This window comes from Azolla caroliniana, unplaced genomic scaffold (assembly GCF_043228905.1).
Source record: "Azolla caroliniana isolate FFs.n. ecotype wild unplaced genomic scaffold, voAzoCaro1.0.p SCAF_1, whole genome shotgun sequence".
NCBI lineage: Eukaryota > Viridiplantae > Streptophyta > Polypodiopsida > Salviniales > Salviniaceae > Azolla > Azolla caroliniana.
Window position 1 is genome coordinate 35,905,618 of NW_028230436.1, and position 17,660 is coordinate 35,923,277.

A 17,660-nucleotide genomic window follows, 5' to 3' on the forward strand; every position below is an offset into this window, starting at 1 on the left:
TCTGATCAAAAGCATCATAAACATTTGAGTGCATTTCTTTTATCCAATCACAAAGCCTAGCCGTTCTAGATAAGCTATAAATCACAAAGGTTTCAGCATCAAGATATGTATTTCGCTAGGCTGCTTCACCTTTCTTCCATTGTTTTGTGGAGAAAATATGCTTTGGATGGGAATTTTAAATTATTACTTGTGATGACTTTCCAACTGATGTGCTGGGCCGCACAGGATTTGGCAACAGTAATGAGTGGAAGAAATATCTAATACAATGATCTTGATCCACAGTTATCCATTCGCATATATAATGAAATATGCAGTATAAGTAGGATCAAAAACAGATTGATCTTATGGATCTTCTCTGTACATACCCAAAATGGATGATTTTTAACCTACATTAAGAAGGTATCTTAAACAATGTTATACCTTTTTACTTCTTCTCACCTCGGATTGCAAGGCAAGATTGTTCATTTGGTACATAGTAAAAACCCAAGCTAAAATATATATAGAAATTTAGAATATCATACACAATACACAAATTCTATGTTTGATTTTCAATCTCTTTCATAGCTTCTCCAAGCTCATTAACCTTCTGGAGAAGCATCTCTTTCTCCTTGAGCAATCGCGACAAATGGCAAGCCTTCTCTTGCTCCAACATTTCAATCTTTTCAATCCTTTTGCATATTGTATGGGTGTCTGCAGTGGTGGCAGCCATGTTGCGCACCTCTCTCAGTAGATCTTTTATCTGGAGTAAACAAATATACACATTATTTAGGCATACAATAAGAAATTTGTCTATTGCAAGAATGTTGCCAGCAATTATGTAAATACTATAATTTGCATTTCCCAAATTAGAACAAGGGCAGTTGCATCTGTCATTCAATAAAGCATCTAAAACATAAATGGCATATGATGTAGAACAATAACAATTTCAATTTTATGCCTTTATTTTAAATAAAGCCAGCACTAGCGTCAAGTTCAGTCCTCTTTGTACCATTCTAGATTCTTTGACAAGCTTCGTATCAGGATTTTGAATCGAAGGTCGTAGATTTGTAATCTGCACATGGATCTCTCCCTTCTTTACACCTTGCAATGGAATCCATTTATCATCCATCTTGTTCGGTGGTAACCTGTTATACTCCACCTTGCAATTCCCAATAAGTTTATCTGGCAAGAGGTCATTATGGTCCTTAACATTAAGCACCAACGGTTCACCAGTATCAATGAACTTGAATGTTTCATGCCATTGAGGATGTAATGTTCTCTGAATAATCTATTTTAAATCATAAAAAACACCATAGAAACCTTGTAAAAGTATATATGGTATAAACTGAGCTGTCATTAACATTATTGAAATAACAGTTAATTTGCACCAAACAAATTCTCAATTAAGAATTGAGAATGAAGAATTTTTTCTTGTCTTCACTATTTACCCGTGTTGTTTGCCTCTCACCCCCGTAATGAAGACTGACAAATGGATCACTGGTGCCACGCAAATCTGCTGCAATCAAATCACGAGCCTCTACGAGTGTTACCATCAGGACACGCTCCTTATGAGCATGTTCCCCAGTTGAATCATTCTGTACACACAAAAGAAGTACCAACAGTATAAATCAACCAATCTTGGTCCTGAGTAACTAAACCATATGTTGTTAGTGTCAAGCAGTAGAGATTAAACACACAAAACATAATATAAAACTTTCTTTTTTCTTTAACAAATAAGGGAAGAGTGAAAAACATGCCTGTAAATTTTCTACATCTGTTTCAAGGTCGGTTGTTTCTATAATCAGCCTTATTTCTCCTGTATTGATCTTTTCAAGAGGCACCCAAACATCCTTTCGAACTCCATCTTCCAGACCCACCATGCTAACTCGTGCACTTCCTAGATTCTCATCATTTAAATAATCAGAATCATAGCAATTCAACCGTAATCGCTCATTTTGTATCTCAGGAAATTCAAAACGCTCCTCCCAGACTGGATTCAGGTCCCCTTTTATGACCTTGGTTTTGCGGTCTAACTGCAAGTATTACAGGAAAACAGGGGAATCAATTGAAACAAGTAAACTTAAGATGGATGTTTTTAAACTTGGTAGCTTACTAAACCAGAAACAAACTATAAAATCAAAATTAAGTCGATATCCAGAGAAGTTTTGAAGAATTCAATGCTACTCAAGCCAAAACATTTATCTAGCTAAAAATCACAGGAAGCTCAGGTTCATAGTCAATTCTATTCTACCATATAAGAATGCCCTCCATATTCTGTAACGTGCGAGGAGTTTAATTCTATAGGTCAAAACTGAATCTATCCATATTTATTCCAAAAACTATTAGTCATCTACTGTCATATTCATACCTCAACTTTCTCTTTAATAAGCCTTCAGATTTAGACTCTGATCACAATTGTGTGCAAAGCATTTATTGACCCTTTTGGTTGGACCAAGTGATGATCACAATACCCCATCCAGAAGAAATACCTGGTGTGGAAACTTAGGTTTCAGAATGTAAAAGATGCATTCCAATTTAGCAGCACCAAATCGAGTATTCTAGTAATGTATCTGCATTGGATGTGAGTATTTTCAGTAAATAGCTCTCCTTTTTCCTGTCAGAGAAAGCTTCAACCTTCAACCACATTCCATGTCCTGTTGAGGTGGGATATAATTCCAAGATTATCGCCTACTTTTGATTGATGAACCAAAGTACCTTTCCCAGGATGAAGCAAATCTTTTTTGGGTTTTAATCAAACCTAAAATTTGGGTTTTTGGAAAGGAAACCTTTCTCTCAATTTTGCCAGCACAAAAAATGAGAAACGTAAGGTGTGCTTCTGGTTTTTTCTGGCAACAGTTGGATTCCTACAGTACCACGACCTTCATCTAACCACCCTGCATGACTATCAAAGTTGATAGCTGCACACCTAATAATCCTTGACATACCTCCTCAACTAGACTGCAGTTCTATAAAGAGTACTTTATCATATGGATCCAATGGTGTATGGATCCAATGGTGTGTATAGGATTGACATACACCATCCACTCCCAGAGCCACATGTATTATAAGTCACATGAAAAAAGCGACACAAGGAGGTATCTGGCAGTGACAATGTCATGATGGGCAACTACATCTTCAAAGCTCTTGTCTCAGTCATAAACAATGATTTTCCATCTCCATCCAATATTCTATCACTATTATTCTGCATTGTTCACACACCATCCATTCCTCCCCTCTTCTCTCTCACTAACTCTTGATACTGCTCTCCCTTTGACTGAATCTTCATAATGATCAGATATTCCACTTATAAAAAGAGCATCAAAACCTCCAAATTGATAAATTTGGCATATGCAATAATCTTAACATCCATTCTAATGAATAAGACTACTTAATCGTTTACCATGCACATGTCTATGAGCATGCTATTGGCATTTTTATTAGAAAAAAAATCATAAAAGGGACTTAACACCTTCCCATAGCGTAGCCGTACATAAGGATCACTTTTTCCATTCCTGTCTTTTGCAGCAAGATTTCTACCTTCTACAACTGTGATTCTTAAGATTCTCCCTGTGGATGTTCCATAGCTAGGGAATGATTGCAAGGAGCTTAATGAGGTTGAATCACCTACAGTCCTTGATCCATTCTTGAATTCCCATTCTTTCATCCGAAGCTTAATTGATAGCTGTGTCAAAAATGTAGTCGAGCAATAATGTTTATGAGAATGCTGTTTTAATTTGCACAAAGGACTTAACACTGTTTAAGTACCTTTGATTCAGAAAATCCATTAGTGGTTACATTGATGGGCATCTCCATTGCGATTTCCTTCCCACAACCCTCAGCACGATCAGCAAGTACCTGGTTATTTTCACCAGAAGCCCAAAATATAGTTGATCCATCATCTACATATCTCACCTGCAGATCAAGGAAGTGATCAGAAATATAATATCTTAATGAACCCAATTATTATTTGATGTTTTTTCATTGAAAGGCAATGGTAGAAATAGTCAAGAACACAAACTATCTATAAGATACTGGCTCACCTTCACTTCACAAGTGCCAAAATAGTCATACTTCACATTGCTCGAGAGCTGCTGATATATATTGAAACGGATCGTTCCTACATTCTCATGTAAGACCATATGAAATGTTTCATTCCATTTTGGTGAGCCCGAATGTTTCATGGCCTGCGTGCTCCTAGTCAAACCTTCTAAATTAACATCGACATATGTATTCAATTGTCTGGTCACAGAACCTGTTTCAGGGCTCCCAGATCCATTTGTATATGCTTTTGAACCTCCATGACCAGATCCATTTGTATTTATTCTTCCATGAGAACTCCCAGTCGAACTTATATTTAACTTTCTGTCAGATTGTGTCCGTCCACTTCCAACAAAATACATGTTTTCTGCTGATACAACTGATACACAGATTACTCCACCAGTAGCATGCTTTTTCATGCTCACAGCTGCAAGAGGGAAGCACATCCTTTGAGGTTCAACCATAGTCCGTGTCATTGTTTCTAGAAACAACTTTTCCTGATTACAAAGATAAAAAAAAGAGTATCTTTACAAGATTCACTAAGTATGAAAATGACAATTAGCTCATATTAAGACAAAGTTAGTATTTTGATATCAATATTGTATTAATCCCCAAAATTTTGATCTAGAAGATGCATCATATATAGGGAAGCATGTGCTCATGACAGAGTCAAGCTTCTAGCCTTATTCAAACTCTTCTCTTTGATCAATAAACCAAGTATAAATTGATCAATGGATGGAAACATAAATCTATTTTTTAGCAGAGTACTTCATGAAGGAGACATGTGTCCCTTTTGTGTCGGTCACGTGTTTTCTTATGAACAAAGAAAAATGAAATTTGTAGCAATAACAACTGAGTACTTTATTTGTAACCAAAGTCAAGTATTCTCTATACATGAGGGTATGAAAACCTTACCAGCCAAGATGCAAGCAGAGGAAGTTCTGTCGCTGGGAGAGATTGTCCTCCACCTCCAAATGCCAGACCAATTCGAACCTCAGGAGAATTTGTAAAGGAATAAACAAATGCTTGACCATCAAGGATTGGTACAATCCGAAGCTGTAGTTTCATGTCATTGCTTTATATTTTTTCATAATAAAGTAGGAGAGAGAGAGAGAGAGAGAATGAATGGCAGAGCATACATCACCCTTGATATGAAGATTGTTGATAACGAAACGAGCCATGCCCCCGAATGGGCCTGCCAGTTTTGCTGCTAAGAGAATCTTCATATCCATTGTATCCCATTCAAAGCGCATTTGCAAAATTTCCTTTAATTCATGTCAATGACATCAGAATTTCTGTCAATGGAAAATACTATTGCACAGCATTCAGCTGCAAAATAAATATGGTGTGATACATAATAATCCAGACTATAAAAACAAACTTCTTCATTTTATGAGTGTCGGCAGAAATGTGACCATATAGAATTTCATGCATGCAAAGAAAATTCCCTAGGTGGAACGGAGGTTTTATTTCCTCCATAGGCATGTAAAAAAAACGAATTGCAAAAAACTACCAAAAGTAGCATATTTTTACCTTATCAGATTCAGTAGACCAATATACCCTTTGCAACCCCAAACTAGGAGGACATGTGCCAAGAAAGAATTCTTTGAGTTCAATGCTTCGCTGCAAAGGGCAGTTTGCAAGTTGTAATAAAAAATTTATTTTCCTTAAGAAAAGCATTGTCAAATGAGCAGGTAATTGTACATACAAATATGTGTGGCTTCTTCTCCTTAAACCTCTTCTGCATATTACAATAGAAATAGGTATTATTCAACAAATCTAATATTCAAAGCATTGAGAATTTCCATTGAGAACTCTCGGGATAAAATTTAAAGAGAGAGAGAGAGTGAGAGTGAGTGTGTGTGTGTGTGTGGCTGTGTGTAGCTTAGACTTGGGCAGATATGGAGAAAGAGACAATTCAAATCAAAGATTGTCTGAAATTGACCGTCATCATTGCAGAAAACATGTTTGATAGTTTCGGCTCCATGTAACCAGACCACATATTAGCCATCAACCTATTCATCCATTCACACGGTTCCAAAGGTGTTCTTGTCTGCAAATAAGACAATTGACCTCAAAACTGAAATCTTTTAACAATGTTGCAGCTTCTCTAGATTGTATCATTGCATGTCACTAAATGCATGTAAAAGATGGAACATAAATCATACTGATGTGTATAGAATATGCCGTTTCCACTTGTCGTTTAGATCCTGAAGCGTAGTATCATATTTATATCTCCGATACTGCAACAGGCATGAAGTTATTTAAGATTTGTAAACCCTAAACTATTTCACAATAATGCAAGGTCATATTTCATGATGACTTGTTACATACCACATATAGATCAAGTAAACATCGACAATTCTTCAACAAATACATTATTGAGTTTGGCACGACCACAGACAATGTTTTAAATCCATCACAAAACCTTGTGAACAAATATAGTTTGGTAGCTTGGCATGACAATGGTCAATGTTTTAAATTGATGACAAAACCTTATGACAGTCTTTTGAATACGGAGGACACAAGCTTGTGCATCATGGAGTACACAAAAAAGAGAAAGTTGTACACATCAATCACATTTCACTATTCACATAACTTCTCATTTCATCTGATTCTTTCATGTTTAATTTCTTACATTGGCATCAATATATAATGTCTACATTTCTCGTCAGGAGGAAATGTCTTATTAGCTGTGGAGTATTTTCAACAATAACCTCCATGTCACAATGATTTTTATGCTTGAAACCCCACAAGACTGAGAAGAAAACAAACCGAAGAAAATATATATGTACTTGAGGTTTATTAGGAGGTATGATGTATGCAATGTTGACCAGAAAGATATACTAGCTCCAATTTAAATCCTTGGGAATCAGCCCACAAAAAAGGGAACTAAATGTTGCATCAAGAGGAAGACAATGTGGATTTGACCTGGAATGAGATGAATGCGGCGAGGAGCAAAGGGCTGATCCAAGTTTGGACGAGAAGGAAGTAGGCGAAGAAGATGGAGAAGAAGATGAGCAGATGCTGATGCTGTGGAAGTTCCTGATTCTGATCCTGTATACCACCATTTCCCCCGTACCAGACAGTAGAGGTGATCGTCTGCATGAAATTGCTGTTGGAAAGAAGAAGACGGAGAAATCCTCCATACTTGCGAAGCGTCATAGCCTTCCTTGTCTGCTGCTCCTCCTCTTCGTTGTTCTCGTCGTCCATGGGCGTAGTAGTGCAAGGTCTATGACTCGCATCTGAAGAAGAAGAAGAAGAAGAAGACGGGGACCCAGAATTTTCCAAGAATTACCAGAATGCCCTTTTCAACGCCGACGACAGGGGGGGAGGGTAGTCTCGTAAATACCCAAATCTTCAAAGGTGCATTGTATGCATGTATATCATCTGCCTCCTTGAACAATAAATATAACCTTTTGCCTGCTTGATTCTTGTGTCACGGAGACTTGAGATACATGTTTTTCACCACCACAAATAGACCCATATATATTATTATCGGGTGGAACGCATGACAAATATTGCACTTCCGATATAAATCCAATAACCACTAAGATTGAGTCCGAGCTACATCTCCCACATTTATGATGTCTCCCAAACGAAACAAGTGATTAAATCATGAGAGCAAGTGCTTGTTTCCATGCCAACATAGCAATCAGGAAGACAAAGCAACTCCTTTTTGCACGGAATTGCAAATGCATTTTGATCATTTGGGAAAAATACGAGGGTCATCAATTGTGCTTGAAAAGGTTTACGAGAGGAGGATTTGGGACATTGTAATAAATTTGGAAAAGTGAGAGCATAAGCTATGACAAAATAGAAACCCCGTAGCAGAGGACGATTCATGCTCAACATACACCAAAGGCGTCTTGACACACATCGACACATCCACAAGTGTGTTTTGATAATTTTGGGAAATCAGAGGGCAAACTGTCACAACAAAAAAAGACATAGCAAAGGATGGATGATTCACGAGCAATGTTCACGAATGCTCCTCTCCTCTCCACGCAAAGAAAGAGACGTGGGCATGAGGGCAATTCCGGAAGGCGCTAGAGAGGGGAAGAAGGCAATCACAATAGACAAAGTGCTTGCTCTACATACAGACTACGAGTTTCTTTGTTCCAGGTCCCAAAAGCTTCTTTCTTTTCTCACGGAAGAAGGCAAGACACACACAAAACGTGAGGGCATCTTCGAAAATGCGGAGGAGGGTATTCTGGTCATTTTGGAAAACTGGTGGTGGTGGCACTGGTAATCCATGGCATTATAAAAACCCTAGCAGAGCAGAATTCGTGGCTGGCGTTCGCTAAAGCTTCTCCGCTCGCTCGCACATTCACACACACACACACACACACACAATGGCCATGGCCATCACGAGCTCTCGGCCCTTGTTCTGTGGATTCCCAAAAGCTTCCATCCCCTCTGATTGCGTCGCGAACCCTGTCTCCTCTTACAGTGGTGCCCAATACAGGTAATGTCTTCTTCTTACTGTCTTCTTTCATAGCTTTGATTTCTGGAAGCTATATAATATCATTAGTTCTGAAACTTCCTTCTTCCTCCTAGTAAATTGCCCTTTTTTATTTGATTGCCCAAGTGTATCGATAATAACACGCTTTCTTCAAGCTTTCCTTTTTCTTTTCCCTTTTTCTTGATGAAGTTTTAGCTCTCTGGAGAGACATTCGTTATATCCTTCCTTGTTAGTTAGTAGATATGGGGAACACTCCTTTGCGAAATGTCAAATTTTGTTGGTTTCAAGAGCCTTGTGTGGACGAGAACCATCTAATTTTTGAACATAATTGCTTCCTTGATGTTCTTCCACATGGGGTACATAAGTTTTGACAGCTTTATGTGAACGAGAAAAGGCTTTCCTGCTTGTCATGACCATCTAATGTTCGAAAATATTTGCTCCCTTGATGTGATTCCCCCAGCAATAATTAATGCCAAAATGCGTTCAGAACAGTTTTCTTTTCATGTTTGAGCTTTGGTCATATGTTACGTGGTGCTTCAACAAAATTGAAATTTGAAGCTAATGTGCCAACTTTTGAGAAAAACACACTAGCGTTCTTCCTCTTTCCTATATTCTTTCAATGCGTAAAGAACAGAGTTTCTGCACGCATTTTTGTTCCTTTTTTTCTCCTTTGTTATTTGAGCTCAGGTGCAAACACGTATGACATTGATTTCATATGTTTCCATGAATTGTTATTTCAACTGATGTATATCCTTGTTTATTCAGCTTCAGGACAAGAGAGAAAACAGTGAATTCTTTGTCCAGTGAATTTGTTTTACCAAACTCTCTGAGGTCTGTTCTGTTTATTGCAAAGAAAAGACAGCAGAGGTGTATGAGACTAAATGTGATGGCCGGTGCGGTAAGTCTTCTCACTATTTAGAATCATGCTATTAAAGGACATTATTTTGGACAGAAATTTTTAACTCATATTTTTGTCACACGATTTCCCAAGCGAATGTGCTAGTTAACATGTATATGTTGATGGCACTTATGGTAGTACACATAGTTTTACAGGATAATATTAAACTGAATGGATTTATTTACTCATGAGATTACAGTGCTTGATCTGTTTAGTGGCATTTATCTGCCCATGCAAGTAACTTTCTTCATGTCCAAAATCTTCACTTATTTTTGCAAAGGAGTAGATAGTTTATAATGTCCAATAATGGTGTCTGACTAAGTGGATAACGTCAAGGTCTATAGCCATGGGTTCAAACGTAGTAAGTCCATTACTGGTTGGGGTATATCTCACTAGAGTTCGTTATCTTACTCAAGAGAATGCATCTATATACAATTTCTCTAAAATCAACAATTTACAAATTCACTTTCAGGTTTGGAAACCATGATATTTTTCTCTTTAGGAGTATGTAAACTGAAAGATCCCAGATTCCTATTGAAAATTGGCCGCATACATTCCCTTTCTACAACCCAAGTGTTGCAACTATAACATAGGCCTTTTTAGAGAACACTAATAGTACAAATGCATATGGTAAGCTTTTGTAATCAGTTAAAAAACTTCACTAGAAACAAGAAATAAGGGTGTATATGTGTGTAAGAGAGAGGGAGAGAAAGAGGTCGAAGATGTAGTTGAGACTCCAACTCAGAGAGTTGTGGACATTTTTGGGTCATGATGATCATTATGCAGCCTGCCCAATGAAGGGTTTGTTTGGCAGCAGCTACAGAATATAGCATTGATATAGAGTCCCTTATATATACAAACGGAAGAGCAGTCATGGGTTCTTTGGCATTTCCGGGGTCATACTCTGTTTTTGCAAGTGACTGCTAATCTCTTGTACAATTGCTCCATTGGGTCTCTTTGATGGGTATCAGCTAAGGCTGAACAAGAATGGAAGGCACATAAAACTAAAGAGAGATGATGGATTTATTTGGCAGCAGCCACAGAGTATGAACATTAATTTAGGGTCCTTTATGTATATAAAAGAGCAATCATGGGTTGATTGGCATTTATGGGATCATACCCCTTTTTTACAAGGGACTACTAATCTCTTCTACCATTGCTCCATTGGTTCTCTTCATTGGCTATCATCTGAGGTGGCAGCTGCCACAAAGTATTAGCATTGATGTATGGTCCTTTATGTATATAAAAGAGCAATCATGGGTTGATTGGCATTTACGGGATCATACCCCTTTTTTATAAGGTACTACTAATCTCTTCTACCATTGCTCCATTGAGTCTCTTCATTGGCTATCATCTGAGGTGGCAGCAACCACACAGTATTAACATTGATGTAATGTCCTTTATGTATATAAAAGAGCAATCATGGGTTGATTGGCATTTACGGGATCATACCCCTTTTTTACAAAGGACTACTAATCTCTTCTACCATTGTTCCATTGACTCTCTTCATTGGCTATCATCTGAGGTGGCAGCAGCCACACGGTATTAACATTGATGTAGGGTCCTTTACGTATATAAAAGAGCAATGGCATTTACGGGATCGTACCCCTTTTTTACAAGGGATTACTAATCGCTTCTACCATTGCTCCATGGAGTCTCTTCATTGGCTATCATCTTAGGCTGAACAAGAATGGACGGTACGTAAAACTGAAGAATAATCATGGGTTGATTGGTTTTTACAAAGTCATACTCCATTTTAACAAGTGACTATGGAGCGGAGAGAGGTATATCTTTTTAACGTCTGTGAGAGAATGATTGCGATTTGTGGGGTGGGCCTAACCTGTCGCTAAGATTGGTCTTGTGGTCTCTCAATTTTATGGCATTGATGCTATGATGTAAACCATGGAGCCAATAGCCACAAAGATAGAGAGAGAGAGAGAGAGAGATAAATTATATTATCGTCTTCAAAAATATTGCATTTCACATGATACGTGTGAAAGTGAGTAATGTCTCTCGATGTTCAAGAACTTTACCAATAAATGTTGCAATTGAGAGTGCACATTGTGGTTGTGATAAATTCGTGCAAGGATTGGGCTCGGTCGAAGAGATGTGGAAAGCATGGTCGAATATGATCAAAGGCAAAGCATTGTATGAAAGTGTGATACTCAGACTCGTGAACTTGTTTAGGGCGGAGTGTGCATAGCCGATCACTGTCATCACTTGTGCCCCAATGCCTTGTCTCACATCGCAGTACAGGTGAACTAAGTTGCATGGAAGCAATGGTTCAAATGGCAGATAACGAGATGGGCTCTAACATGTGTAGTATAATGTGTGAAGCGTGAGCCTCCACCTTTGTCCCATGTCATGATACATTGGCGTTGCAAAAAGGCCTCATTTATAGAGGAATCTAGTGATGCATCATGAAGAAAGTGTCTCGCATCTTATCTATCAAACCATTTTTCTATAAATTTTTCTAGCAAGTGTCTCATTTATAGAGGAATCTAGTGATGCATCATGAAGCAAGTGTCTTGCATCCAATCAGAACACAAAATTTTGCTTTTATGCGTCTTTTGAATCTTTTTGCTTGCTTCCCATGCAATTCTAGGAAGTTGATGTGAGGGAGTTTTTTGAACCTTAAGCATGCGTCTTTTTTGAGGGACTTCTCCATGGCCATGATCTCAATGGGAAGCGATCCCGTCTCAAGGAGGAGGCTGTAGGGCGTTTGTTTCTTAACTTTGTCAACCTTTGTTTTCTTTCCTTCGTTGTGCCTTGCCCGCAAGAAATCAACCATCATCTTTGACATAATCTCTTCTTCATCTGTCTTTGTCCTCCCCTACTGCTCTTTCATGTCAAGTTCACCAATGTCACCAAGTTTTGCGTGCGTGTTTCGCTCGAACGGGACCGCTTGGGTCTTGGACCAGGGAGACACAAGGGGTGAGGAAGTGGGAGATTAAGACAAAGACATGGGGAAATATACATCAGTTTTGATATAAATTAGGGTTTTTGTTTTTATTTTTTACAATTGTTAGGCTTGACACCACGATTTCGGTGGTTAATACAATAATCGGTTATAAATCAACCGAAGGGGCTAAAATAAACCGGCGAAGGCGAGTCTAGTGGGCTCCGAGGCTGACTACTTCTGACGGCTATGTTGCCTCGATTCGGAGTAGCTCTCGTGCCACTACAACCTCCCTTACGCCACTGGGTACCGAGTTGACTACCACCGAGATGCCGAAGAAGCCATTGTGGAAGGAATCCAAGCCCTAAAATATCTCGAGTAAGAAGTAGAATACTCGAAGCAAAATTCTCAAACCGTAAAATCCTAAATCCTCTAGTATGTTGAGGAGAAAAGAAGAAGCTCTCGAACCCTAACCCTAGAAGGAAAAGAAGAAGGAAAAAGGAAAAGAAGATTAAACCCTAGTGGTACACCCCTAAGACAAAATGGGTGACCCCCAAATAAGCCCTATCCCTCCTCTCTTATAGAGGAAAGAGGAGCTTATTTGAACATTACATGGTTTTTTTTCCTTATCACAAAAATGGAAGGGGAGCAAAATACTCCTTGATTTGTAGGAAGAGAGACTCAAACCACTAAGCTACTACAAGTTACTTATTATTATTATTATTATTTCTATTTATACATTATTTCATGAGATGTGCGTGGAACCTCGCTTTTTCTCACACTACACACGCCACACCACGACATCCACCCCCACCAAACCGCACATCCTCCGGCATGAGCCAAAGAAAAGTGATGTGGTGAGGCCAAATGCATAGACAAGTCGTGAAGAGTTAAGTCACCATAACTCTCAACACGTTTCCCCTTTAGAGAGAGAGAGAGAGAGAGAGAGAGAGAGAGAGAGAGAAAGGTTGAACTTGGATCCCAAGTCATTTTATTTGCTTGTCTCCATTTGAAACTCTGTCGTTTGTGCTTTTATAGGACTACTACAGTGTATTGGGAGTATCTAAGAGTGCCAGTAAGTCAGATATCAAGACTGGTAAATAACCTTTTTTATTTTTTCGAGTTTTCAACCTGATCAATTTCATTTGATATGACTGTGCCAGAATCTATCTCTTTTTTGTACATTCTTAAACATTGCGTTTCATTGAAATTGTGCAGCTTACAGAAAATTAGCAAGGCAGTATCATCCAGATGTGAACAAGTCTGTCCTCGACCTTAAAATGACATGCTTCACTTGAAAGTTGAACATATATTCTGAAGAATTTTCCCTATTGTTACTTTTTCTAATGTTTGGTATGCTATGATGCAGGGAGCCAGAAGCGGAGGCAAAGTTCAAGGAAATCAGCAATGCTTATGAGGTACATTATGAAGTGTGAAGATTATGAGTGTGCTGTTTTCTAATGACAGATTTAGTTCCCTTCATCGCTCGCAGTGCGGTTTATGACCCTTTTTCTTTGTAGTTGATTTATGTAACCTATTTTGCTACCTCATTATTTGATATGCTCTTTATTGTACATTTTAAAACAGGTATTGTCTGATGATGAGAAACGTCCAATATATGACCAATATGGAGAGGCTGGTTTGAAAGGTGCTGGTGCCGGTGGAGCAGTAAGAAGCAATTTATTATGTTGACTTGGTTTTTTATTTCTTTTTCCTACAAAATAATGTACTTGGAATCATATTTCTTGTTTTGACAGGGCTACTCCAATCCCTTTGATCTCTTTGAAACATTCTTTGGGGGTATGGGTGGAGGTATGGGTGGCATGGGTGGGCGATCGGCAAGAAACCGCCCTGTTCAGGGTGCAGATGAACTGTATGAGTTACGAATTGGCTTCTTAGAGGCATGCTTCGGTACGACAAAAGAGATTGATGTGTCAAGGTTAGAAACCTGTGGTACTTGTGATGGTTCAGGTGTGAAACCGGGCACATCACCGAAAACTTGTACTAAATGTGGTGGGCAAGGGCAGGTGGTGACCACGGCACGCACACCTCTCGGTGATTTCCGCCAGATCAGCACATGCCCCGCCTGTGGTGGTTCAGGGGAGGTATCAACTCCATGCTCAACATGTCGAGGTGATGGACGTGAACGAAAAAAGAAGACCATAAGTCTCAAAGTTCCTGCCGGTGTGGACTCTGGTAGTCGCCTCAGGGTGCGGTCAGAAGGTAATGCTGGTAAAAGGGGTGGCCCTCCTGGCGACCTCTATGTCTCCATTTCTGTTCAGCCCGACCCAAAGCTGAACCGGGATGGGAATAACATCCTAACAACGTGCAGAGTTTCCTATCTCGATGCTATCTTGGGGACTTCTAAGAAGGTACCCACTGTGGATGGTGACACAGAGCTGAAAATTCCTGCTGGGACCCAACCAGGAACAACTCTTGTAATGTCTAAAAAAGGTGTGCCTTTGCTTGGAAAGCCTAGTCTTCGTGGTGATCAGCTAGTTCGTGTCGAGGTGGAAATCCCGAAATATTTAAGTAATGAAGAAAGGAAACTTATAGACCAATTGGCAGACTTGAAGAAAGTTAAAACTACAAATGCAAATGCAAATGCAAGATAAGGTATCTGCCTATTTTTCTTTCATGTTCACTCCATGATTTTGCTACAAACGCTATTAAAAAGCTAACGTATTATTTTCAGCTCTTTGCAGGACATAAAGCTTCATCAAAATTTGTTCCATTTATGATTGAAAAAGGGGTTGCCACTATATAATACTAAAGTTCTCATACCAAAGCTAATTTATTGTATTATTTCACGCATTCCCGTGAGTCTGATGCAATCAAGAAAATTTTTATTATCAGCAAGCATCTAGAAATAGAGGAAAAGGGTGCCAGAGTGTATCATATAGGTTTTCTTGGGTATTTAGTTATTTGCCCATGTGGTATTCCTATGGCTGGTGGGTTTGTGTTTTTTGTAAGGAGTTTAGGTCAGGTGTTACTGTGAGTTTCTGAACATGGAGCCATTATTACTATTTTTTTCCATGGTCTGCTTGATATCATACGGGAGCACCCCTTTTGTATTAGAAAATACATTTATGTTTTCTATATTTATGACAAGTTTGTTTCTCTATATTTTTGCTTATGTTGGCAGAAGTGAGCTCCAGCTATTTCCATTCTTGACGTAAATTCATGTCTGTAAAATTGTGAGTTTTAATCAAGAGGAGAATTTGAGCAATGCATTCATGCAAATTTTTCTTTTCCACTTCGTTTGGTTTTGTATTAGAGAATACATTTAGGCTTTCTATATTTGTGAAATGTTCATTTTCTATCCTTGTGCCTATTTTGGCGGAAGTGAGCTCCACCTATTTCATTCTTAATGTTAGTGAACAAATTTTCATTTCTGCATAAGCTATTAGTTTCTATCAAGATCACAGCAATGCCAGCATGTGACTCTTTCTTTTCCATCTTTTTTGGTCTCAAGACTTGTAGATCCAAGCAATCACTCTATCAAAATCTAATGATTGTGATCAATTATGTAATCTATATATTGTATTGCCATAGGAAATTGGAACGTATAATCTACTGAAAGCCTTGTTGCTGCATTAAAGTTATATAATAGGCCAAGAAGAATAGTCTTTTCTTTTGTTAGTTGCAGAACTAAAAAGATTGTATTTCTTTGCCCTTTTACACTATTTAACCACACTCTATTGCTGATAGGAAAAGCTTAACAATTATTGTCCTGATCAATGAAAATTTATTGTTTGGAGAATGTATTGACTGCAATGGTATCATCTCATGCATATGATTGTGTTTGGCTTTCTAGATTTGAGATGTTTTGATAGCCACCATAGTTCTTTCCATAGTTTCACACATTTTGTCTCCTTTCCATCATCATTCAAAGGAGTTAGCACACATTGATTGTCGAAGGGTGTGTGGTCAAAGGTTTATTCCATGAGGAAGCCTATGTGAAAATCTAGTTGAGGACATAGTGTTGATTGCCTAAGCCTAGGAGCCTATGATGGTATCATATTCTCCATGGCTATGTGAAATTCTAATTGATGATGTAGATCATAATGTTAACTGCCTAAGTCTAGGAATTATGTCAATCTACTAGTTTGAACTGTAGTTGTTTAAAAACACAAAGCAACACTCTAAATACTATTTAAAATACTTGCATGTATACAAAATGTATTCTACTTGTTTGAACCATGAACCTTTTTGAATAGTCACACATATTGTCCATTGTTTGTGGTTACTCGACTATTATCTCGTGATATGGATTTCCATACTTAAAAGGATACTTATAGGTAACATCCACCAACTTTGCCAAGTGGTTTCCCTTTTATTTGAGGTATATTAACCATGCATATCAAAGATACTTTGCTCCATTATCATGCGTCTTCGCCTAAATTAACATGGTTCCACAATTGATCACTAATTGCTTAATTTTCCAAGTGTTGTGAGCTCAACAAGACACCTTTTCTTTCTCCTAGCCCAAATGCTTATCTCTTAATGTTTTGGACTTCTGCATTTGACGTTTCAAAGGCTACTTCAAAACCAATATATGCTAATCTTGCAATTGATGGTAGATTTTGTTGTATTCGAGGAATTAACAACATAATTACTAACCTCTTCGCAACTACTGGTTCCCCATCATAACAAACTCAACGTCAATGGTCCTTCAATGCGAACAAATTACCCTTTTTGTGACCCAAGTACTTGTTTCATGATGTAGTGGATTTCCACACATGACTTGCAAAATTATTTACTACATGGAAACAAGAACATTCACATATGGATATATGATAGGCATTGGAGAAGGTATAGATTTATAAAATCATTAGGAGAATTTGAAGTGCTTGTATCATCAATTTGGTCTTTTCTTAGAGCTTGGTGGTGTTTTCAGAAATGTAAGACATTTGCATATTTGTCATATGAAGAATATTGTTCAGTCTTCACCTTCTAATCTAAAATGAATTATTGTATGAAGTAGCGTTTCAAATCAATATACTTGGTTTTCTTATGGACCTTGGATTTTCTACAATTGCAAAGCAACTATAGTGGTTTTTTTCTATTTACATATGTTGCCCCTTAATCAACAACCTAATTTCCTCGATAAGTTCTTTTACCCATTTTGTGACATGTTCTATTTAACATGTCACTTATACTCCACTTTCATTTAAGTCAATGAGACATTCAATTGCTTTTTTTTTGTCAAAGAAAATAATATTGGCCTTAAGGAGAAGCATAATCTAAAAGTGGACTTCTTCATATGGAACCCTCGATTGAATTGGAATCACAATATCCAACCACATTTGTCCCTTTGTTAAGTTTAATGATATATCCAATTGTGCACTTCAATACCCTAGAGTATTACATTTCAGAAA

The 17,660-nt window shown here is 38.0% G+C and overlaps 2 protein-coding genes across 4 annotated transcripts; one reads left to right on the forward strand and one right to left on the reverse strand.

Annotated features, from left to right (window-relative positions):
• Nucleotides 1–227: 227 nt before the first annotated feature.
• LOC147870200 (uncharacterized) lies at nt 228–7,237 on the reverse strand. Its single transcript, XM_087337794.1, has 14 exons — nt 6,949–7,237; nt 6,186–6,260; nt 5,963–6,070; nt 5,726–5,758; nt 5,551–5,640; nt 5,157–5,282; nt 4,933–5,073; nt 4,020–4,514; nt 3,745–3,891; nt 3,449–3,661; nt 1,737–2,012; nt 1,428–1,574; nt 989–1,267; nt 228–739 (listed from the first exon to the last, which is right to left on the reverse strand). Exons 1-14 carry the CDS (start codon nt 7,228–7,230, stop codon nt 536–538), a joined length of 2,616 nt encoding a protein of 871 aa, XP_087193920.1. The 5' UTR covers nt 7,231–7,237; the 3' UTR covers nt 228–535.
• A 1,042-nt stretch (nt 7,238–8,279) lies between these two features.
• On the forward strand, nt 8,280–15,403 carry LOC147870201 (chaperone protein dnaJ A7A, chloroplastic-like). 3 transcript variants are annotated; one of them, XM_087337860.1, is made up of 8 exons: nt 8,280–8,485; nt 9,248–9,380; nt 13,318–13,375; nt 13,498–13,540; nt 13,649–13,697; nt 13,867–13,947; nt 14,037–14,895; nt 14,975–15,403. In XM_087337860.1, exons 1-7 carry the CDS (start codon nt 8,373–8,375, stop codon nt 14,892–14,894), a joined length of 1,335 nt encoding a protein of 444 aa, XP_087193986.1. In that variant the 5' UTR covers nt 8,280–8,372; the 3' UTR covers nt 14,895; nt 14,975–15,403. The 3 variants fall into 3 exon arrangements, with proteins under 3 accessions (XP_087193986.1, XP_087193994.1, XP_087193988.1); XM_087337868.1 differs by having other exon boundaries at nt 14,985–15,403; XM_087337862.1 differs by having other exon boundaries at nt 14,994–15,403.
• The last annotated feature ends 2,257 nt before the right edge of the window (nt 15,404–17,660 follow it).